Genomic DNA, 22,202 nt, shown 5'->3' with positions numbered 1-22,202 from the left:
TTTTATCTAATTCGATTCAATTTTTGTATTTTTTAAGAATTGAAAGTACCCAACATTAAAGAACCAGAAAACTACCTTCTTATTAGTTAAAATCTTTTTATCCCTTTTTTTTTTTTGGATTGATTGATAGGTAAATTGTATTTTTATATTTATGTATTATTTATTTGTCTTGGATATTTAAATCCTTAGTTTCTACAACACATGGTAGAAATGTTGTTTACGGAACCAAAATCATAAAATCATTTTCTATGTTAAAATAAGAAAGAAGAGAGTTTTAGTTTTTCGCAACAAAAAAAAAATGAATGAAAGACCAAATTTTTTGCTTCAAAAAACCAAAAATCCAATCACATTTCGATTAGGTTTTGATTTTGATTTTGATTTTGATTTTTGAAGGTTTGATTAACCTAAACTAAATCGAAGTTATCAACTGAATGCTCACCCTTAATTATATTAGCTCAACTTACCGTGATCATATTCTTATTTTAAATAAATATATAGGTTCCAACAAATTTTAAATGATTAGCTACATTTCTAATTTGATTATTAGTTGAATCCTTGGTTTCAAATTTTCTTCCTTTTAGTCAAAAATATATATATATCGTTTTGGGTTCTCGAATATCATACACACAGCAAAAATAATAAAATAAAATTATTTGGGAGTTCCTAGAATCTCGTCAGACAGATCTAGAGTTGTTTAGGGGTTTATTTTCTAAAGATCTGATTTTTTTCAACTTTAAATAATTCTTTAAAGACTGAGTTATCGCAGACCACAAGTTATCAAATTGTCCCGTCTCCAACGGTAATTCACACGAACCATTGGTGAGAAATCTTATAAATCCCTATTTAGGAAATAAAAAAAAAAGATTGCTATGCCTACAATGCTAGCTCTCTTTTATATAACTTGAATAGTTTTTCTATTTAACAAACAACCCCTAAAAAATAAGAGGCATAGCTTATTATTTGTAGAGAAATCTAAAAAACACTATAAACTGGAAAAATATCAATTTGTCATCTGAATAATATCCATATATTAATTTAGAATAATTTTAGAAATTAACTCAATCAGGCCCTTACTTGATTTCTCGAGGTCTAGAAATATAATCTCTATATTAATTATATTTTATTCCTTAATTTCTAAAATATATTTTAATCAAGTCATACTTAAGTAAATCATCATAATTTAATTTCTGACTAATGGTTCTTAATGTGTGTGACCCATTAGATTTCTAATATGTTGATTCAAATATAAATTTTAATTTTAATTAAATAGAATTAAATAAATTAAACAATTTAATTTATTATCAATTCAATAATTGATTAATTTATATTTGAAAATCAAGTGTATCGTCTAACAACGTGTCATGATCCCTCAAATATTAGAAAAGTCATTAGTAGTTTGACTTAACTTTTCAGTGACTGGTTTCTCAATATAATTAATATTCTTTCACCAATAATGTTCTGATTTAACATTAAAGCATGAAGTATGTCTGTCATGTTAAATTATGTTTGTTCTCTACATAATAGTCATTGATCGTTTGAATAAGATTTGAATTTTTTTAAAAACCTCATTCCACATTGGTCAATGATTTCTTAGTCAATACTATTTGAGAATAAATAAAATATTTTTTTCTAATTCACCTAGGATGATGAATCATCTCTTGATCACTCAAGTATCTTCAAATAGTTCATGTTATACTCAATATTTACTCCTTTGTTACCTCGATTAAGATAACATATAATAAGATCAGAACATAACATTTTTTATATAAGATAATTTAGTGATCGTAAGTCTAAGAATCACTTACATAGTTGTCATGTAAGTTTTTCCATAGATATATGTGATCTCTCTCCATATACAATTCTCATGCAGGTCAGTTTAGTGTACATGTCTTATGACGAGCACCTACATATTAGTTCTAAGTATTCATTATACCTTAACTTATGAGAACAATTGTTTCCTTCCATAAAGAAAAGAACATAATATGTAGCAGTCTCTACAGCTCTAATAAATGTCTAGTATTTAAGAGAGCATCGATCAGGAACATTTTAAGAATAATGCTTTGATGCAATAGGAATCTCATAATTATAACAACTTTATAATTTCATTTGCAAAGTATTTTTATCCCATGAACTTTATCTTTACTACAGATTTACAAATCAAATATTAAATTTATTAATCTAATAGTATATGACTATTAAAGATAAATAAAGCCTTAATTAATAATAAATATGTATTTACATGAATACAATAATGTCACGTATAACCAACCGATTGGTTACAAGGTATATTAAATTAACAATCGCTACTTTTATATTTTATTTTTGATAAAATAGACAGAATTGTTGATAAGTCTTAAAAGTAAATATATATATATATATATATATATATATATATATATATATATATATATATATATATATATTTGTGTGTGTGTGTGAGAGAGAGAGAGAAGTACTTTTAGTTTAGCTATTTTCTTTTTACTTTTTTTTTTGTTTAGGTACAAAATTTTATTTTTATTTTTTCAGTTTCAATCCTTGAATTTGAGGGGGAGAGAGAGAAAGTTAACTAAAAATGATAGGTTGGCCACATTCTAGAAATAATAATAATAATAATAATAATTTTGGTGTCAAAAAATTATATTTGATAAGAAGAGTGTTATTTAAGTTTTTTAATCCTTCATCATGCAAAAATAAAAGATAGATCCGGACTCGATTAATTTGGATTCGAGTTAATATTTTATTTTCTTAACCAAGTTTAAAATAGATTTATTGAGGTCTTAGGGATTTTTTTTACAAGTTTTCACATGAAAAATAAATGTTGCAAATGGGTTTTTTTGGATCATATAGGACGGACTTCACTTTTCATATTTCTAAGATTGTTGAAATTTTACCAATAAATTATGTGTCATCTACTTATTTTATTAAAAAAAAATTAGGATAACTACTAATCATCCACCCAATTTATCCTTATTTCAAAGCGTTCAAAATGTTTTTAATATTTATTATAATTACTTTCAGCTTTTGTTAAATAAACAACATAACTTATAAAGCTATATTTTTTGTTAAAAAAATATATTAATAAGAAAAGAAAAGATTATAATATATAATTATTTTGTTTTAATGGAATTTAAATTATTACTATTTATATATAAAAAAAAATTATTGCCATATAATTAGAGGAAAAAAAATTTAAAGAGCTTCATATATGACGAGATAAGATATCTTAATTAGCATTTATCTTTTATCTTACCGACTTAGTTTTAGTTAGCATTGAGGACTCTTTTTGACATTTATTGACGTATATAATTCTTAGTTTTTTTTATTAAACATATACATCAACTTTTCAGTTCACAATTAAAATTTTCTTAATGCCAAAAGATGGTTTGACAATGTTTGCATCTATCTTTCATTTAATTTTTTTATCTAATCCATCACAGAGCACGGGTCACTAGCTAGTATATATATAAAACTAACAGAGAAGGTATTTTATGCCCTATAAGACCAAAGGATTAAAAAAAAACATTGAATTAAATTAATTTCATAATCAAGAAAATTATGATTGGCCAATTAAGATTCAACTACCCATTCTTACCGACAATACAAAAAGAAAAAAGGTTTGGTCTAGACTTGACAGTCCAGACATGGGCTGCAAGTATCCCTCAAATAGGTTGTATGTAGCTCACTCAAAGTTTGTACATACAACCCCCACCGAGTCCATACTGCCTCAGACCGAGTTGTCATGTGCAGTCTTGTGGACCGAGCTATTGTGTAACTCAATGGGGCTGATTATTTTAGCCTAGCCGATCTATATGGTATCTCGGTATGGGCTAATTGTTTTCAGCCTAGTCGAGCTACCTTGTACTATTGGACCAAATTGCAAAGCACAACAAGTTCACCACCATTTCTCTCTCTTCTCTTTGTATCCTTTATTATTATTATTATTATTATCTATGTTGACTCTCTGATGTTGAGTTGTACTAGTTACATATAGCAAGCTACTCTTGATATGAGTGAGCTATAAAATACAACTGTCACTTTATGGTTCACGAATGTAGATTTTTTTTCAAGATAAGCTATATATTCTCAGGTTTAGTGAGAGAAAAGGGGAGGATATTTTTTCATCTAAAAAACACAAGGATAACACATAGAGTTTTTCTACACACAACTTAATAATATTTTTCATCTTATTAATTTTTTACATGCTTGTCACATGATCAACCAAACTCAAATATTAACTAGACATCAAAGTGTCCTTCTATCTATAAGGAACTTGTTTCCTACTCGGGCCCAGAACTAAGCTAGGGAAAGTTTATTTATGTATGAAGCTTTTTTACAACATCATTAATGGCGTCGTGCGTGAAAAACTATACAAAAACCAGTTCATTTCATTTTAACTTCTAAAAGAAAATCCATGGCTAATGAGTCTCTAATATATGGGAGAGTAATTGATCTCCTCAAAGAGACTCCAGTTTCTTCAGGAATTTAACAACTCTTCCAATAAGTGCAAGTACTCAACAATGTTATTCTAGCCATACAGGAACAACTTCACTCTTTTTAGTACAATCAATAAAAAAATCAACCCACAACACTAGGTGCACAAAGATAACTATAATTTTAAAAAAAAAAACTAGATAAAACAACAAGTCAAGTAAGTACCATATTCCAACTCTTGAAATAAGCCAGCACTCCCTAGCAAATCCAAACCACAAACGTGGCTATCTCCATCAATTTTTTTCTGAATCTCGGTCTTTTTATTTATATGCTCCTCAACTAAAAAAACTAGACACAACATGTATAAGACCATACTAACCCTAACTTTTGCACACCACTCCCACCAAATGGAAAAGTCTTCACCTAGTCACATAGTGTTACACATTCACCTTTCTAAGGATTGTGTCGCTGTTAAAGTCAATCTAAACAACTATAATGGCCTTACAGATTCTAAAAAACATATACAAAATGTCAAAATGTCAAAATATTTTTCACTTGAAAATACAAAGTTGAGACTCTCTAGGACTAGCTTGAAATCTAGTACATAGACAAATGTTAAACGTAATATCAGGTCTAGTAACAATTAAATAAAGCAAGCTACCAATCATACCTTGATATTTCTTCATGTCCACCAATTTTCCATGTTCATTTTTGTCGAGTTTGGTGGTTGTGAGTATTGGAGTAGGACTTAAACTTATAGAGTCCAAATCAAATTTCTTGAGTAGCTCATTGGTATATTTCGCTTGATTTATGAATATGTCATCTTTATCTTACTTGATTTATAGTCTGAGAAAGAAGATCAACTCACCATCATGCTCATCTTAAATTCTTTATGCATATAATTTTCAAATTCCTTGCACAAAGATTCAATAGTAGTACCAAATAGGATATCATTAACATAAATATATATAATAATTAAATCATGTTCTTTGTATTTCATAAATAATGTAGAATTGATTTTTTTCTATGTTAAAGCATTTTAAAGTAATAATAAAAAATGCTTAGTTTCTCATACCAAGCTCTAAGAGCTTGCTTAAGACTATACAAAACCTAAAACCATGATTTAGAAAATTATGGCTTTCAAAACCAAGAGGTTCCTCAACATTAACTTCTTCTTGAATGTAACCATTTAAAAATTCACTTTTTACATCCATTTGAGAATTTCTAAAATTCTTAAAGCATACAAATGCAAGTAACTTTCAAATTAATTTTATCCTAGCTAATGGGGCATAAGTTCCATCATAATATTTGTCTTCTTCTTAATTGTATCATTGGGTCAAGCTTTGTTCCAAATAACTTCTTCAAATTCATCAAGTTTATTGTGAAAGACCTATTTGGTTCTAATAATGAAACAATCTTTTGGCCTAGGAACTAATTAGTATACTTGATTTCTTTCAATCAAACTCTTCTTGCAATAAAAGTATCCAATACTCATTACATAAGGTTTCATCACTATTCTTAGGTTTAAGTTTAGAGATAAAAACAACATTACCGACTTGATTTATCATAGAGGATCTTATTCTTACTCCTTAAGTGGTCACCAATTATAGCGTCTTGTGAAAGTCCTCTTAGTCGTTGAATTTCTTTAGGAAGACATTGTGAAAGTTCCTTTTACTCATGTTGATTATATTGTATGGTCGTCACTAAAGGATCTTTTTTTTTTTTTTTTTTACCAAAATCTAATATTGTGTCTTCTAGATCTTAATTTAGGTTTAACCTATAAAAATAACATTTACACCAACATCTTTTTCCCTTTTAGGATCAAAAGGGTTAGGCTCATTAAATATAACATGCATAGACCCTTCAACTATTAGAGTTTTATGATTATATATTTTATATGCTTTGATAGTAGATGAATAACAAAAAAAAATACCTTCATCAAATTTAGCATCAAACTTTCCCAAATTGTATTTTGTATTTAAAATAAAATATTTTGATCCAAATACATAAAAATATAAAATATTAGGTTTTCATTAAAACCAAAGCTCATATGGAGTTATACGTAAAATTGGTATAAGAAAAACTTGGTTTGAAACATAATAAGAGGTATATGAGTTCAACCTAAAATATTAAGCAAACTATACTCATTTAACATAGTTCTTCCCATTTCTTGAAGTACACTATTTTTCCTCTCACCAACTATGTTTTGTTATGGAGTTTTAGAAGTTGAAAATTCATGCTTAAAATCATTTTCTTCACATAAATTCTCAAGTTCTCCATCATAATCACTTCTAATTTTGGAAATCAAACATCTTTTCATTTTGAATTCTTTTACAAAGTTTTGAAGAAGCTTTAAAGTGCCTTGTCTTTGTGCGCAAGAAATAAAAGTCATGTAAACCTAGTATAGTCATCTACTATAACAAAATGTAAATTTCTTACCACCGAGACTTGAAACATGCATAAGACTGAGTAGATCCATATAAAGAAGTTATAGTGCTTGATTTGTGAAGACTTGATTCTTGGATTTGAAGGAGCTTTTGACTTGCTTTTTATATTAGAAAGCATCACAAATCACTTCCTTTTGTACTCAAGTTGTGGAAGTCCTTTCATAGCCTCTTTTTTTATATACAACTTTTAAATTAATCTCATATTGGCATGTCCAAGTCTTCTATGACAAATACAAAACAAGTCTACTAAAGAACTAAAACACTTAACTTCATAATCAATATCATTCAAGTTAATCACATAAGAGTTTCCAAGTCTTTTCCCTATGAAAAATATTTTGTTATCAATAATATGTGTCATAACTTATTTTCAGGTTTTTCCTAAAACTTTACCCTTTTTTCCTTATAAAAATAATAAAAAAAAAAAGGTTGGCAACATAGCAAAAACAAGCTGAGAGGGTTCAAATACATAGAAAAGAATCAAGCTAAAGCTTTGGACAAAATTGAAAGCCTAATCATACCTCATTGTACCCAAGACTGAAGAGACAATGTGAATTTAAGGTCAAATTAATTGATTATTGAACGAATTTGTATAAAAATTAAGCCTAGAGATATAATCAAATTTTTAATAGGCTAATTTGATTTAATCATAGAGCAAATTAAAATTAAAATTATATTTAGGATTAATTTTGGTCAAATTGAAAGATTTAACTAGGTGCAATGACTAAATTATATTTATAATAGGTCAAATTAATTCTATTAGGGACTTAATTGGTGAAAAATTAAGTTTGGAGCCCAATTTTGGACTTAATTGAGAAAATTAGAATTTAGAAAACCAAAGTTAATATTTACAAAGTCAATTGATTGAAAACAGAGGTAAAATTGCAAGAAAATCCAAATTTAGAGTCAATTAAGGGTTAAATTAAAAAAATTCATAACCAAAAATTATAAATGGTCATTGGGCTGAGTTAGTGAGCATGTAAGCTAGGATGGACCTGTTTCAACCCCACCTCTATTGTTGAGCTAGTTCCTGCCCAATATATATATTAAAAAAAAAAGATTGTTGGGTTGTTAGTTGACCCAACCCAATTTGATCGGGCCAGGCTTGGACTTCAAGCCTAGTTTAGCCTATTTATTAAAAAAATAATAATGATAAAATAATAAAATAATAGATCTATAAGTTTGATATTAATTATTCTATTCTTGTATCTTTGGTTTTGTTTGATTTAATAATAGATTTAAGTATAGTTATTGCACTCCATCCAGAATGACTTACGGTAAATTTTAAGTCACGAGTCATTTTTTTTTATAAAAAATAAAAAATATATAATTTTAAAAAAAAATATTAACAGTTTTTTACTGAATTTTCTGTAGACTAATCAGAGTACGGGTTGAGGTTTTTAACTTGTTCACACCACTTAAATTTTCCCTATAGTTAACAAACCTTTCCTGAATACTAATCCTTCCCGCGCTTTCACAAAACCCCGAAAAAAGAAACCAGGAAATGGACACTCCGTGGGAAGAGGCACTAGACCTAAAAGACTCGTCGGACTCAGACTCAGACCTCCCTCCTCTCCGCCCTCTCAAACGCCATCAGAATTTCACCCCCTCCACCGCCACTACCGGTGGAACTGGTGGACCTAACCACACTCTCTCCCAACCATTTCTTGGCCGCTGCTCTCAGAACACCCAAAACAACCCACCACCACCAACAACCACTTACTCCAAAATCCCGGGCCCTGCTGGAACCGTACAAGCTGCCATGCACCGCCGCAAGAGTCAAATTAATGAACATCTGATGGAAGAAGAAGAACCAATCCCTACTCAAGAGTACATTAGAAGGGCTGTGGAGGATAGTGGTTGTGCTGAAGATGACGATTTTACGCGTGATGCTTGGCTCTCTGCCGTTGATTTTGTTCGTCATCAAGGTTCTTGATATTTTCATTTTCATTTGATGTTTGGGTTTTTCTTTCTGTCTTTTATTCATTTGGGTTATGCAATTTAGGTTTGGTGGTGGATGGTGATGGTGCAATTGGGATCCCTTTGAGTGTGATAAAGAGATGGGCTAGTTTTGATAGAGTGGCTCAGGTATCTATTCCTAATTATGAATCTTATGTGTTTAATTTAGAAGACAAAATTAGAAGATTATTTGGGCTACGTTTGGTTCCTGAGAAAGTAAGGGAAAGTAACAGAAATGCGCATGTTTCCTAATTTTAGGATAGCTGAATGTATTATTAATTTTATTGTCAACGATTTTTTTGTGAATCTTATTTTCTATGTTTAAAAAATGTGATTAGGTTGTTGCCATTGTTAAATCATGTAGACCAAATGGCCTTGGTGATATGATGGTGACTCTAAAGGTATGTTTACTAGAGTTCTGATTTTGTTGATAAAAAAAAGGGTTTTGATATCGAATGCAGATAAATTTCTTGTTGTCTTCTTTTGGAATTGTGCATGTATTTGGTATAACGGAAGTGGGTTTTGATTTAGGATCCCACGGGTACAATTGATGCTAGCATTCATCACAAAGTCCTCGCTGAGGGAGATTTTGGAAAGGACATATCTATTGGAGCTGTGATGATAGTCCAAAAGGTTCACTATTATTCTTCCCCTGAAACCATGTTCATGATAAATGTTCCTAGACCATGGCTTTTCTTATCACATTTTGAATAAGAGGAGTGTTATTGTCTCTAAATATGGACGGTTGGGACTTTGGTAAAACTTTTGTCTCAAATTGGAGTCAATGAGATAGTTTCTGCTTTGAGAGATTGATCAAAGAATGCTGTTTACAGGTTGCAGTTTTTTGTCCTACACGTTTAGCACGTTATCTCAACATAACACTTAGTAACATGGTCAAGGTATGTGTTCTTTCTGGTGTATGCAATTTTCCAAGTTATCAGTGAAGAAAATCTCTCACCACCCACTTCTATGAGCTTATAGAAATGTCCCATTGCTATGTTCATTCAAAAGGAGTTCTAATACTCTTTAATTTTTATGATTTTAACTTTCTGGCTGGGGGTATATGCTGAGCCAATCTGAAGTTTTTGCTCTATACATCAGATAAACACATCTGCTCATACTAAAGAATTTGTGAAGGTTAACATCATTTAGTTGATTTTCCTTTGAGAATGATCAATAATAAAAACAGGCAGTGAAGAAGTATAGTCAGGTTCTTGATGCAATGGAGTCAGGATCTCGATGCGGAACTATAAATGGTTCCCATCTGAACATCCTCTATATTAGTGTAGTTACTGATTTTGCATGGTAGGATCTATAAATTCCTGTTAGTTTCCATATTTTCAAATTCTAAAACATGCAAATACTGATCTCTTAATAGAAAAGTGATTTCTGATGTCTGAAATCAAAGCAACTTATTTGAGTTTGTGGTCCTGGATTATAAGAAACGCTTAGATGCTTCATGTCAATTGATATTCATGTATAAAAATGTGTGCAATCATGCAAGTGTTTATATGGTTGATGACAATATAATACCAACCTTTTTCAGGTCATCACTAAGGATGGCAGAGCTTCACCAGAACAAAATTGTTCTGCTCGTGATTTAACAGTAAAAAATGCTGCTGTAGTTTCTGGTAGGACACAAAGACTTTGCACTTAGTTTTCTTTCTGCCTTCAGAAATCTAAAAACACTTTTTCTTTGGATTATATGCTTGCTCTCCTTGTAAGAGTAGTTAATACTTTTGTTGGTGTTACATTTTTCAGAAAGAAATGCCTAATACAAATGCTTATGATCCCCTTAGATATCACAGGACAGGGTGAAAGATCACAGATGACACAAAATCTATCGTTGTCACAAGGAAGAACTGAAGGAATCATGAATAGTCTGAGACAACATGCTATGGCAGTTGCGTGCATTGATGAACAGATGGAAGAAGATGCACCGATAAGAAGCAGATGTCATAGCATTGGAAACAACAGAAATGAAAATGCTCTTCCAATGGAAGATCATTTATTGGCGAGACAGGATTTGGATAGTGGCAGAAGAGAAAGGGCTGTTGAACCAGACACCAGTGACAATGACAAGGGATCTGTGACAAGTGAGAAGCTAAACAATTACAGCAAAGCAGGCATAGACCATATATTGGAAGGTACTGAATATGGTACTGCTGCAGCAGACTCAGTTGGTGCCCTTGACCACCAAGAAAAGAGGAATTATAACGGAACTGAAGATGGACAACCACCAACTTCAAGAGCCGCACTACCGCAATGGACAGATGAACAGCTGGAGGAGCTTTTTGCATTTGATTGAGTTGCTTTTGCTCCAATTCTGACTAATATTTTGATCACGTTTAGGATTAACTGAAGTCAAATTCGAAGTTTAAAGATGTATGTATATCTCATGTTTGTGTCCTTTTCTTCTTCTTTTTCTTTTTTTAAGAAAATGGACTCTTCTACACTGATGAATATGCTTTAATCTAGTGATAGTTGCGCACGCTGAATGGCCTAAAAGTTGGAACAGATTGTTTCCTTGGCGTTTCTTTGTTACCTTTTTGCAGGAAAAGGAAGTGATTGAACCCACAATTATCTGATTATGTGCATGGTATTTCTCTGTATATTCATCCCTTCGTTTTTCCTTTTTAAGAAAATCTAGACACTTAATGAAGATCTAATACTGGAAAATAGCTTGCTTGGAGCAGAGCTCCTTATTTCTTTCTCGCCTTCTTACGCTGTCAATGGACATGCAGTAATGAAATAGTTGGCATATCACTGAAAATCTAATCTTAAAAAAAATACCCACTTATGGCATAAAAGCAATCGAACAAAGCAGAAAGGGCGTGGAAGGCGAAAAAGACTGGTTCATATATGTTCCTTTTGCGGAGAGGAGGCCAAGGCACACAACTCAATCAAGAAAGAAAGCCAATATGATAGCCATTTGCAGGCTTTAGATTAATTCAAAAAAGAAAAGCTTAGAGCACAATGTAACGTGGGGAAATTTCTTCAGTATTATTTCTAGAAATTACTGTAGGATACTAATTGGGAGCTTTCTTGATTATTTTTTCTTCACTATTAGTAGATGAAATGTCTACAAGTAAAGTAGTAGTTACATAAGTATTGTTGTTGTCACTCTCGTAATGTTGAAAATATCTACTTTTAAAAGACAACACTCCTCCATATTCTTTTTCCTTGCTATTTAGAAGGTTGAACAAAAGACTAATAATAACAATATAATTGATTGTCTATCCAATATAAAATCTTTTTGTAATCATATTGTATAAATTTTAAAATTAATTATTGTCTCAAATCTTGCTATGATGGAATTAAAGGCATACAAATATGATTTCTAAAATCAAAAAATTCAAACCATTATTTTCTAGCACCATAAAACAATTTGTATGCAACAAGTTCTATCTTTTAATGATAAAGAACTTTGATAAAAAAAATAAGCTTACAACTCTGTCAACTAATTTATAAATTTTTTCTTCGAAAATCTTACATAATAGAATTTTATCAAAATCAAGAATATGTCTTGGGTTTGGCTTGCCTCAAATCTTGCTAAAATAGAATTAAAAGCATACCAATACAATTTCTAAAAATTCAAATCATCATTTCCTAGCACTATAAAAAAATTTATGTGCGACAAATCCTACTTTTTTATAATAAAGAACCTTGATAAAAAAAATAAACTTTTAACTCTGCTAATTAATTCATAAATCTTTTCTTTGAAAATCTCATATCATATAATAGAATCTTATCAAATTCAGGAATAGATATTAGGTATAACATGTCTCGAACGTAAATCTCTAGACAAGTTCCTTTTCTCTTCACAATTTCTATTTTTATCTCTTATTAGCCGATCTTTTATGGTTTACTTCAAACAATCAAACATTTGTTCCCAACTATCTAGTTTTTGCTCTAGAAGCCCTGTAATATCATGAAAGACCTCAACACCTCCTGCATCACAAAGTGAGTTGTTATCACCCTCTTTGATCAAATAGGTCATCATACTTTGATACCAATTAATACAATATATTTAGTGGATAAAAATAAAAGTTTTCAAGCCCTAAAATTACAACCCTAAACACTTTTGAGAAATAGAGAAAAACTCACATATTTTATTAAAAATCAAAATCTTCTCAAAATAAACCAGACATTCTTGTTTATATTATTCTAGTTCTAAATTTAATATTCTTTATATGAAAGAATTCTTAATTAAAACTTATAGCATTAGAATACTGATTAAATTCAAAGTTACACTAAGTAGAAAAAAAATTCAAATACAATAAAACAAACAAAACGAATCCCTCATGATAACTTTTGAACCATATTTAAATGAAATTTTCATTTCCAATCATCATAAAATTTTATCCAATAAAAAAACAGAGTATTTATAATCTTCTATTAAAATTATAAAAATGTTAAGCTAATTTTATCAAACTAATGCATAATCTTCTTAAAACCCCTCAAGATATAAAAACCTTATCCGTTAATGAAACAATGCAATAAGCAGAAGTTTCCCCACGTCACAATGAAGCAAAGATTTTTCAAGCATAAGGGATCACCTCAAAACTAGAAATAAAAGCCTGACGTGGATATTTAAACAACAAAATTGGAATATAATTACAAGTTTTGACAACAATTTTTCCACCGCTCCAAAATGTCCTATCGGATCAAATAATAAATTTCGCCTGACCTCTATTACCTCCACATGAAGGATTCTCTCTACCCACAAAAAACACCCCATAAAAATATCAAGCATAAAATTGCATCTATCAAGTATCATTACTTAACTGGGGTCATCGGCTTTGAGTCACCAACCAAAGCTTTGCTGTATGAAACTAAATTCAAAACTTCTCCCGTCCCAGAAACTTTTGTTTTTGCTTCAATAACCTACTGGAAAAACTTTCCTTAATCTCTCAGCAGAAAGGGATGCTCTTTTATTAGTTGGCTCAAGGACCAGGGCATATTTGAAATCTGCAAGAACAAGAGGTTTCATTAGTCCACGGGGTTGGGGCAATAAGATTAGAAATAACTAAAGGAGGTGCGTTAGAAGAATTCCAAGATCAACAGATATTTAGCATATTCTCAGTCTCAACAAGCAGCTACAACAAAATAGCTCAATAATTGACTACCGATCGTTTTCTGTAGACATCACCTGATTGGCTAAAGCCAGGGAGCAGGTAACTAACAGATGACAAGATGAAACAAAGAAAGAACCTATTCAAAGAAGGATGTAATGTGATGAAATGACTTACCTTCAATTGCATCCTTGTAATAACCAAGCATCTCTCTTGCTGTCCCTCTTCGCAAATAGGCCTTTACATTCTAAAAATGAAATAAAAAATAGGAACCAATGTTATAGCAGCCTGAATACAGCTACAGGACAGTCCTATAAATCTCCAGAAACAACTGATGTTACAGCTGTATTCTGCAAACCTTATCAAATTGGCAGGTTTCAAAGAGAGTTTCATCATAGTTGATGAAAAATAGTGAAGCAATCTGTAACAAAGCTAATCAAAATAGCAAGAAATCACCTTTTTATCAAGGTTGATAGCCTTTGAACAATCTGCTTCAGCTTGATGGAAACTGAAAGAAAAAGAAATTTGTCAGCCAAGTACAATAAGATACCAATACAACAACATTCAAGAATCAAAAAATACCTTCCCAGTTCAAGATATGCTGCAGCTCTGTTACTGTAATATGTTGCATTCTTGTCGTTAAGTTTGATAGCTTCATTATAATAGCTAATAGCCTTCTTCCACTGCTTCTCCTTAAATGCTTGATTGCCCTTCATCATAGAAATGGGTGGCAAGGAAGTTCAGCCTCTAAAGAGATTCATTAACTAGTATAGCACAAAACATTTGCAAATTATATATAGGACAATGAAACAATATGGAACTAATTAATCTTTTGCGTGAAATCAGACATTGATAGTCATAAAGCTGACTAATAACATAATTTCCAAACTATGAGAATCACAAGTCTTCCATCTCATGGATTCCTAGATAAGTTGAAATGAAAATGCATGTTTATAGAATGTGAGTAAATTTAAATACAAACATGCATTGATTTGGCAGCATCACCCAGCTTATGTTCAGGTGTTGTTGGTCTGTAATCTTCCCTTATGCATCTTCCTTTTAACATCTTGTCATTTATTTATTGAAGCTATTTAACACCATTTTAAAAAAAGGTGGAAAGAGCAACAAACAAGATGCCAATTTTCTCAAAAAGAACTATTAATGGTTATAATGATCACAGATAATTGTAGTTGCCATCCTAATCATCACTACAAGTGTACACCCATCAGTACTATATTTTTTAATCAAAATAAAATAAAATAATTTAATTCAAACTTATCATATAAACCATTGAAAATTAGCAGTATCATTGACAATATGAAATAGAAGCAAATACATTTAGAAAAATTCAGTGGTTTTCCTTTTCTCTATTATTGATATTGAAACAAGACAGGCACCAGAGCCAACATTAAAGTCTATTTAATTTATCTAAACATTGTGCAAAAGGTGTACAATGAACAACTCTTTAATTATGACAGTAAATCAATCAGCACAACTCAGTGTAAGGCCCAGTATCTCTTTTAATGCTCGCTCAACTTCTGAGGTGGATATGGGAATTGATTTAAAGTGGCATTAAAGTCATCAAATGAAAGATCAAGATTAGCATGCTATGTGCAATCAAATTCAATCCAAAATACAGTTTTGACAGGATAGACACATTAAAGATGCGTAATTTACCTTTTCTTTAGCCATCTCAGCAGAATTTTCCCCGCTGTCTGTGTTCCTTGATTTAGATTTCACATGTGTCTCTGCCTGTTCTTGCAGAGATGCATACATGGTCTGCAGTGTATCTAGTAAAAAGCGATCATTTCCATGCCTGGCTATCAAGGACACTGAAACAGGACACTTGTCGTAATATCCTAATGGCACAGTGACCTGAAACATGAATAAGAGAAATAAATAAATTTAAGTGATAAAACTTTGCATTATAAAAGGAAACAGGAATTTATTGCCACATCTAATTGCCATTTGCACATGCATGTGTGTGTGTGTGTGTGTGTGTGTGTGAGTGAGAGAGAGAGAGAGAGAGAGAGCTTCACCTGACAGCAACCTGATAGGCTAGCAATGCTCAAAAGACTAAATGAAGAGCTCTTATATTCTTCAGATAAAATCTCCTTCCCATCAAGTTTTGGAGGAAGATAAGCCATTGTAGGGACCACCAGTATCCCATCATCCTGGATTGCCACAGGAATTAAAAGAACAAAAAAGATGAGGTATTTAGGCACCATCAATATAGCCATTCTGAATAAACAAATCAAAATAAGATAATCAAGAAGGTTGCACCATGAATGGTATTCTCTATTTGGAAAAGCAAACAAAAAATGTTGCTTCAAGCTCCAAAACCCTGACTCAAACCAATTACATAAATTAATTGGTTGCTCCAAGCAAACAAAAAATATTGTTGTTGTTGTTGTTTCAATTCTGTTCTTTTCCCCAAGACTTAAGTTTGTTTATTTGGGCAAAAATAAAGCCATCGTAATAAAACTCTAAACTTTTCCCCAAGACTTAAGTTTGTTTATTTGGTAAAAAATAAAGCCATGTATTAAAACTCTAAATGACTACTTCTTGTCCTTTAGTTGTATTCATTAATGCATCCATTAAGAGTTGATTGAAGGTTATGCAGAGAAAAATCTATTATGCTTGTTTGGCACTGCGGTAGCTTCTTGCTTTTCGCCTAAAAAGGCATCAAATTGAATTTTTTTTTTTATGTGCTTTTTGAAGGTTTTGATGTGCTGATATCAAAAATAAAAAAAAATTCTAGAAAAAAAAATCATTTTGATGCATTTTCAATTAAAAAGCACACTGCACCACATTACCAAACACATGTTGGTTTGGGAGTGTGGTAGAAGTTGTTTTTCAAAGTTCTTTTCTCTTGAAAATGCATTAAAATAATGTTTTTTCATATTTTTTTATTTTTGACATCAGCACATCAAAATGATCAAAAAACACTTAAACAAATATTAATTTGAAGCTTTTTCAACAAAAAAAATCAAAAATTTGGAAAAGTGTGGTCCAACCGCACTCCCAAACAGCCTCTAAGTCAATGTCAGTTTGTGATTAACAAAAACATGTCATTTAATTTTCAGCAAAGGATATTTTGGTTTATAAACACTATTGCTGACTTAATATTTAAATTCAAAGTGTACCATTTTAAGAAAGAATACCTTCAATAGAGAGTTGATAGCCAAACGCATTTCTTCTCTAATTGACTTGCAGAGTTCAATCTCTGCCTCTGATATCTTCATTATTTCATTCATCTGTGCTGAGAAATCAGGTTCAAGAATTGGCTTTTCTGTGTTAATCCATTCCTCATGATTGCTTCTGAACTCATATCTATTACAAGATAGAGGCAAAATTCATATTTTCCTAAACATATTATAGGTAAATATCAAAATAAAAGGTATAATAAATTGAAGCATCCAACATTACACATCACACATCATGTTTCACTTGCTCATCATGAATGTGAATCACAGAATACTATCATCCTCCACAAGGTCAATAAATGCATATAATTAAGTATAAGAACACCTGGATCTGTCCAAAAAGCAGAGAATAACAATTATTTGGTTTGCCCATTGTAACTTGTGACAGATTTTCACCCCAGAATAAATGGATCATAGATCAGTTGATGCAGCACGAGAAAAGTTCACATGTTATTGCAATCAAGGCTTACATGGCCTTAACATTATAACAAAAACATGGTCTTTGTTTGGGTCTTATAGGTCTGCAGCAGAAGTCCAAAGCATATAAAGAGTTTGACTTTGATTCCAGAGAGCAGCTACTTTATACAGAAGGTTATCTGTTTGAAAATTATAGCAATGACCTCAAGTTGGTAGGAAGATGACTAAGTAATGGCCTTTCTTGGAAAGTTTAGGTGCTCTTCTAACATTGGTATCTTAGTAGCCAAGCCTAATGCATTGAAAAACATACATAATTTGGTTGAGAACCCATGTTCAGCAAGTCCATCTACATTGGTCTTCTAGATCTAGACCAGATTATCTTTATCAAGATGAAGCCTTATTTCTTGTAGGATGAGCGGAAATAGCAGATTCAATATGTACCTTTAGCTCCACAGAATATGAGACTTCTATTAACAGTATATTCAGAGTATTGATCATAATTTGAAGTTAGAAACAATTTATATTTCCGTTACTTCTTGGCTTTCCATATACTTCTCTTTTATCGTATATATTCTTTAGAGCTGTTATTTATTATATATGACCATATACAAGAATCACTACTGCTGACCATTAGAACCTGCTTTCACAACCCGCACACCTCTTCCATATCTAATCATCTCTCAGCAGTCAATATTACTGTCCTACATAAATTCCTTTCGCATAAATTGGATTCACAAACTACTTGCTTGAATTCAGTCATTTCTAGTAATGTTTTTCCATCTAAATACTAGCTACACCTGATTAGAAACCATAAATACATTTTATAAGCCACAAGCAACTGTTGGTCAATATCCCAAAGTTCTCCTAGCTCAGAAGTGGAGAGACCTAACCTAACCATCTGATAATTTCTCTCTTTTTTATCTGATAATTTCTCTCGTTAACTACAAACCCAAATCAAAGTATGTTGAATTCATTGTTGGAGACAACTATCAGAAAAAAAGTTAAAGAGTTCCAAAACTGATATTGAAATTTGAACACACAGAAGGTATTAGTATACACTTCTCACAAGGACCATGTACATAAATATGATCTATAATGATACCACATCCATATGCATATGCATACATATGATTTATAACGATACCACCTCCACCCTAAGGAACCAAAAGATAGGATGAAAAAAGCTATTCAGAAACTAATTTAGATTGGTTTTCCCATCAAATAACAGAAAGCAGAAGAAAGAGCAAAGTCCTATGATGATGCAATTACAAACAGTAGAAGAACTGTCACTATGCCTTCAAAGGAGATTTTGACTAAAAGCACATCCTTTTCTCAGCTTTTCCACTAAACGATCCATCATACATTCATACTTGATTAACATCTGAAAGAAGAAAGCTTACCTATGAAGAAGCTGCATGACATATGCAAGCAATCTTATTGAAGAAGTTTTAACATCACCATTTTTTTTCTTGTTATGGAACTCTTTCAAGCTTGGAACTTTAGAATTCAGATACACGTCAAGAATTTCATGCTTCAAAACTTGTCCTGAAGAAGCTTATCAAGGTATAATTTAGAGAAATTCCACCAGAGGAAAGCAAATATTTGTGAATTATAACGGAAACAATTTACAACTCATGGTCAGAAGATCAGGACATACTTCCGAAATGCTTTTCAGTTGAGTTAACCACCACCTGAGCAACTCTATCAACAGGAATCTTTAGTAATTGAAAACAGTCCTCTGCCATTATAATTTGCCTAGGACTACGTTGACCTCCAAAAGCAGGTTGAAGAAGAACATGACCAACACGTCGTAGAATATTAGGATCCTTAGCAAACCAACCTGCAGGAGTTGTTTCAGAAGTTGATCAAATTCAGTATTCATCAGGGAAACTGGAGAGCACCAAAAGGAATCTCATCAATACAAAGTAATATTCAATCAATGGCTAGACGAGAGAATAAAAATGATCTCTGCATCAGAGATGATGTTACACACATGCTCAAAACATAATAAATTACAAATAAAGTGGTGTGAAAATAAAGAGGCAATCTCAACTTCAGCACAAAGTTTTGATTGGTTTTATTTTATTTTGATCTCATTCAAGAAGCTTATTAAACCGACAAAATCAGCTTAGGACATTCCAAAAGCTTGGATTAAGTTGAAGTTTGCTCTCCCCAAACAACAAACAATGAAATGATATCTGTCAGTTGGAGCTACTTCATAACAGATCAGTTGTACAGGTACTACAAAGCTTAAAACTTCAGCTCATTAAATAGATGAGCAATGAAAAGGCTAAACTTCACTGTTCACATTAAAGAGAATTGATATCATTCAATCAAGAAGTAAAATTACACAATACATAATTATATGATCAACCCTGACTTAAACATTTGCGTGATTGATTCTTTTCTTGAAGAGGTAAAACCACCATCAGTGAAAAATAGAGCTAAACCATAACTTGTGCCCCAACTATATCTTGTTAAAGTTAAACATGTGGAGCAAATTGAAATGCACATGCATCAATCACATTTCCACTTGAAATGATTGTGAGAGAAAATGTTCAATCAGAAAAAAACTATCTTGATTTGAAATGGAGAACAACATAGAACATTTAATAAACTGCAATAAAGAAAAATATAGGAAATTCAACAACATTATGTCTTTGCTTAACCAGGACCAAAATCAACAAGAGAATCCAAAACAAGATAAATTCCAAAATGTTACGATACATACCAACAGTGTCAAGACTGGCCGAAACAGGTAAGACTCCTGTCTTTGAAATAGCTCCATATGAGGGTCGAAATCCTATGACACCACAAAATCCAGCAGGAACTCTCACACCACCGACAGTATCAACACCTGCCATAAAATATTTGTATCAAATGCATATTCCAAAATTTACTAGTGTTCCATAGAAATTAAATTGTAGTCCAGAAAACTAAAATTTTAGTAACGAGTGATCCAAAAATGCCTAAAGTACACAGCAAACTTGCACAATCTAAAGAAGTTTAACAGCAGAAAGACCTGACCAACAAGCATCCTATATTACATAAACCAATAACAGCAAACAAGGAATAATGCATCCCATTTACAGAATAGCTTAGAACCAGGTTCCATTTCTATTTGAGGAACCACAGAGCACAGCACAGCACTATAACTTGCACAATATGTAAATCAACTTCAATTACACCATGGTAATGTACTTTAGGTTTCCATAACAATTATTATCAATCAAGATGTAAGTTAGAGATATAAAATAACACAATTGCAAAACATTTTTGAATTGCTAAAACATTTGCATGAAAGCAATTCAAAAGTTTCTTAAATCAAACCCCGCGATCATCACAAATCACCTGGTGGTCTAAAAGCCAAGAAATCACAAGCATGCCAAAGAGGCAATACGAAGCTCACCCAAAGAAAAGTCAACCAGATTAGCAGCCACAGCCACAGCAGCTCCACTACAGGATCCACCAGGTACTCGTGCAGGCACAACAGGATTGATAGGTGTACCATAATGCTTATTTTCTCCATGAATACTGAAAGCAAACATCATCATCATCACCATACTAAAAGAAGAACAAGTGGAGAGTATGCATGCCCTAAGTTTGCATTGCAGTTTGTGTCGAAAGAAATTCCAAAACAACAACATACCTATAAGCAAGTTCATCAATAACAGTTTTACCGACGCAAGTAGCACCTCCGTCAACAAGAGTTGACACTACAAGAGAGGTTCGTGAAGCTGCCTGGTGTGTCTTCGCCCACTCTGGATGACCGAATCCACTCACATATCCTTCTATCTCAAATCTGACAATCCAAATATATTACTTTCAAGAAATTAAAAAGAAGAAATATGAGTTATAAAACCCTAACTTTCTAGGAAAAAAAGAATTTACGAAGGGAAGTGGAGGGAGATACAAGTCGGAGACGGCGAAGGTGAGGGCGGTGAGAGGGTGAGGAGCTTTAGGAGGAGGGGGCTGCGGCGGAGGAACTAGCAGAAGCTTCTCGATAAAAGCGCCAAAATCTTGTCTAATAATAGATTTCTTAAACTTTTTAGTCATTAACAAAATCCCAGCCAGTCCTAATCCTAATAACACCCATAGATTTGCAGAATTCGACGCCATCTCTCTCTCTCTCTCTCTACTTACTGCTGCTGCTGTTTTCTTTTTATTTTTTTTATTTTAGTTTTAGAGTAAATAAGGAAAAGGAAAAAACCCTAGACTAGAGGGCACAGAAGAAGAGGAGCCAAAAGGAACACTCCTCCTCCTGGACATGATGGAAGGGATAGATAAGAGAGTGACATTTTTTTGTTTGTGTAACGTGGAGACGGAATTTAGAAATCTGCTTCTAATTTTTTGTTATTCTGTTTTTTGGTCCATCCATTTTTTGATATTCCTCATCTGGGTCCTTTCGCTCATTCGGCAATGGCAGGTGCGAGTGGGATTTTGAATTCTGATTACATAGACAAGGTGGGTTCTAGGCTTCTAGCTAGTGCAAGCAAGCTTTACCTTTATTATAAGCAAGAAGCTCTCACTGTGGTTTTCGTTAAAGCTTGTGCCAGAAATCTCATTCAACAGCCACAGTCACGCATCAGGCCACTTATTCGCTTTCTTCCTCTGACTTTATGCTGGTATTTGAATGCGTGGTATTAATTATTTTTTAAAAATATTTTTTA

General features: G+C 32.0%; 2 protein-coding genes across 3 annotated transcripts; one reads left to right on the top strand and one right to left on the bottom strand.

Annotated features, from left to right (window-relative positions):
• The first annotated feature begins 8,307 nt into the window (after positions 1 to 8,307).
• Positions 8,308 to 11,332, top strand: LOC7486725 (uncharacterized). The gene is made up of 7 exons (XM_024582270.2): positions 8,308 to 8,803; positions 8,881 to 8,963; positions 9,173 to 9,235; positions 9,366 to 9,467; positions 9,668 to 9,733; positions 10,381 to 10,465; positions 10,634 to 11,332. Exons 1-7 carry the CDS (start codon positions 8,380 to 8,382, stop codon positions 11,140 to 11,142), a joined length of 1,332 nt encoding a protein of 443 aa, XP_024438038.2. The 5' UTR covers positions 8,308 to 8,379; the 3' UTR covers positions 11,143 to 11,332.
• A 2,069-nt stretch (positions 11,333 to 13,401) lies between these two features.
• Positions 13,402 to 22,074, bottom strand: LOC7486724 (outer envelope protein 64, chloroplastic). 2 transcript variants are annotated; one of them, XM_002317836.4, is made up of 13 exons: positions 21,446 to 22,066; positions 21,182 to 21,334; positions 20,942 to 21,066; positions 20,264 to 20,389; positions 19,190 to 19,372; positions 18,933 to 19,077; positions 17,074 to 17,242; positions 15,949 to 16,083; positions 15,587 to 15,784; positions 14,492 to 14,619; positions 14,366 to 14,417; positions 14,087 to 14,156; positions 13,402 to 13,805 (listed from the first exon to the last, which is right to left on the bottom strand). In XM_002317836.4, exons 1-13 carry the CDS (start codon positions 21,649 to 21,651, stop codon positions 13,714 to 13,716), a joined length of 1,782 nt encoding a protein of 593 aa, XP_002317872.4. In that variant the 5' UTR covers positions 21,652 to 22,066; the 3' UTR covers positions 13,402 to 13,713. The 2 variants fall into 2 exon arrangements, with proteins under 2 accessions (XP_002317872.4, XP_024438567.2); XM_024582799.2 differs by lacking the exons at positions 13,402 to 13,805; positions 14,087 to 14,156; positions 14,366 to 14,417 and having other exon boundaries at positions 14,525 to 14,673; positions 21,446 to 22,074.
• Positions 22,075 to 22,202: the final 128 nt, after the last annotated feature.

The sequence above is a fragment of the Populus trichocarpa genome, chromosome 12 (assembly GCF_000002775.5).
Source record: "Populus trichocarpa isolate Nisqually-1 chromosome 12, P.trichocarpa_v4.1, whole genome shotgun sequence".
Classification (NCBI taxonomy): Eukaryota; Viridiplantae; Streptophyta; class Magnoliopsida; order Malpighiales; family Salicaceae; genus Populus; species Populus trichocarpa.
The sequence above is the reverse complement of the archived record's forward strand: the minus strand, read 5'-3'. Positions and strand labels throughout refer to the sequence as shown.

Excerpts from the sequence above, each read along its gene's own strand:
- LOC7486725 (XM_024582270.2), top strand. The coding sequence starts at position 8,380 with ATGGACACTCCGTGGGAAGAGGCACTAGACCTAAAAGACTCGTCGGAC. Across the intron at positions 8,804-8,880 it reads TGATTTTGTTCGTCATCAAG|GTTTGGTGGTGGATGGTGAT; the intron begins GTTCTTGATATT and ends TATGCAATTTAG. Across the intron at positions 8,964-9,172 it reads GTTTTGATAGAGTGGCTCAG|GTTGTTGCCATTGTTAAATC; the intron begins GTATCTATTCCT and ends AAATGTGATTAG.
- LOC7486724 (XM_002317836.4), bottom strand. The coding sequence starts at position 21,651 with ATGGCGTCGAATTCTGCAAATCTATGGGTGTTATTAGGATTAGGACTG. Across the intron at positions 19,373-20,263 it reads GGCCAGTCTTGACACTGTTG|GTTGGTTTGCTAAGGATCCT; the intron begins GTATGTATCGTA and ends CAACTCCTGCAG. Across the intron at positions 13,806-14,086 it reads TTACAAGGATGCAATTGAAG|ATTTCAAATATGCCCTGGTC; the intron begins GTAAGTCATTTC and ends TTGTTCTTGCAG.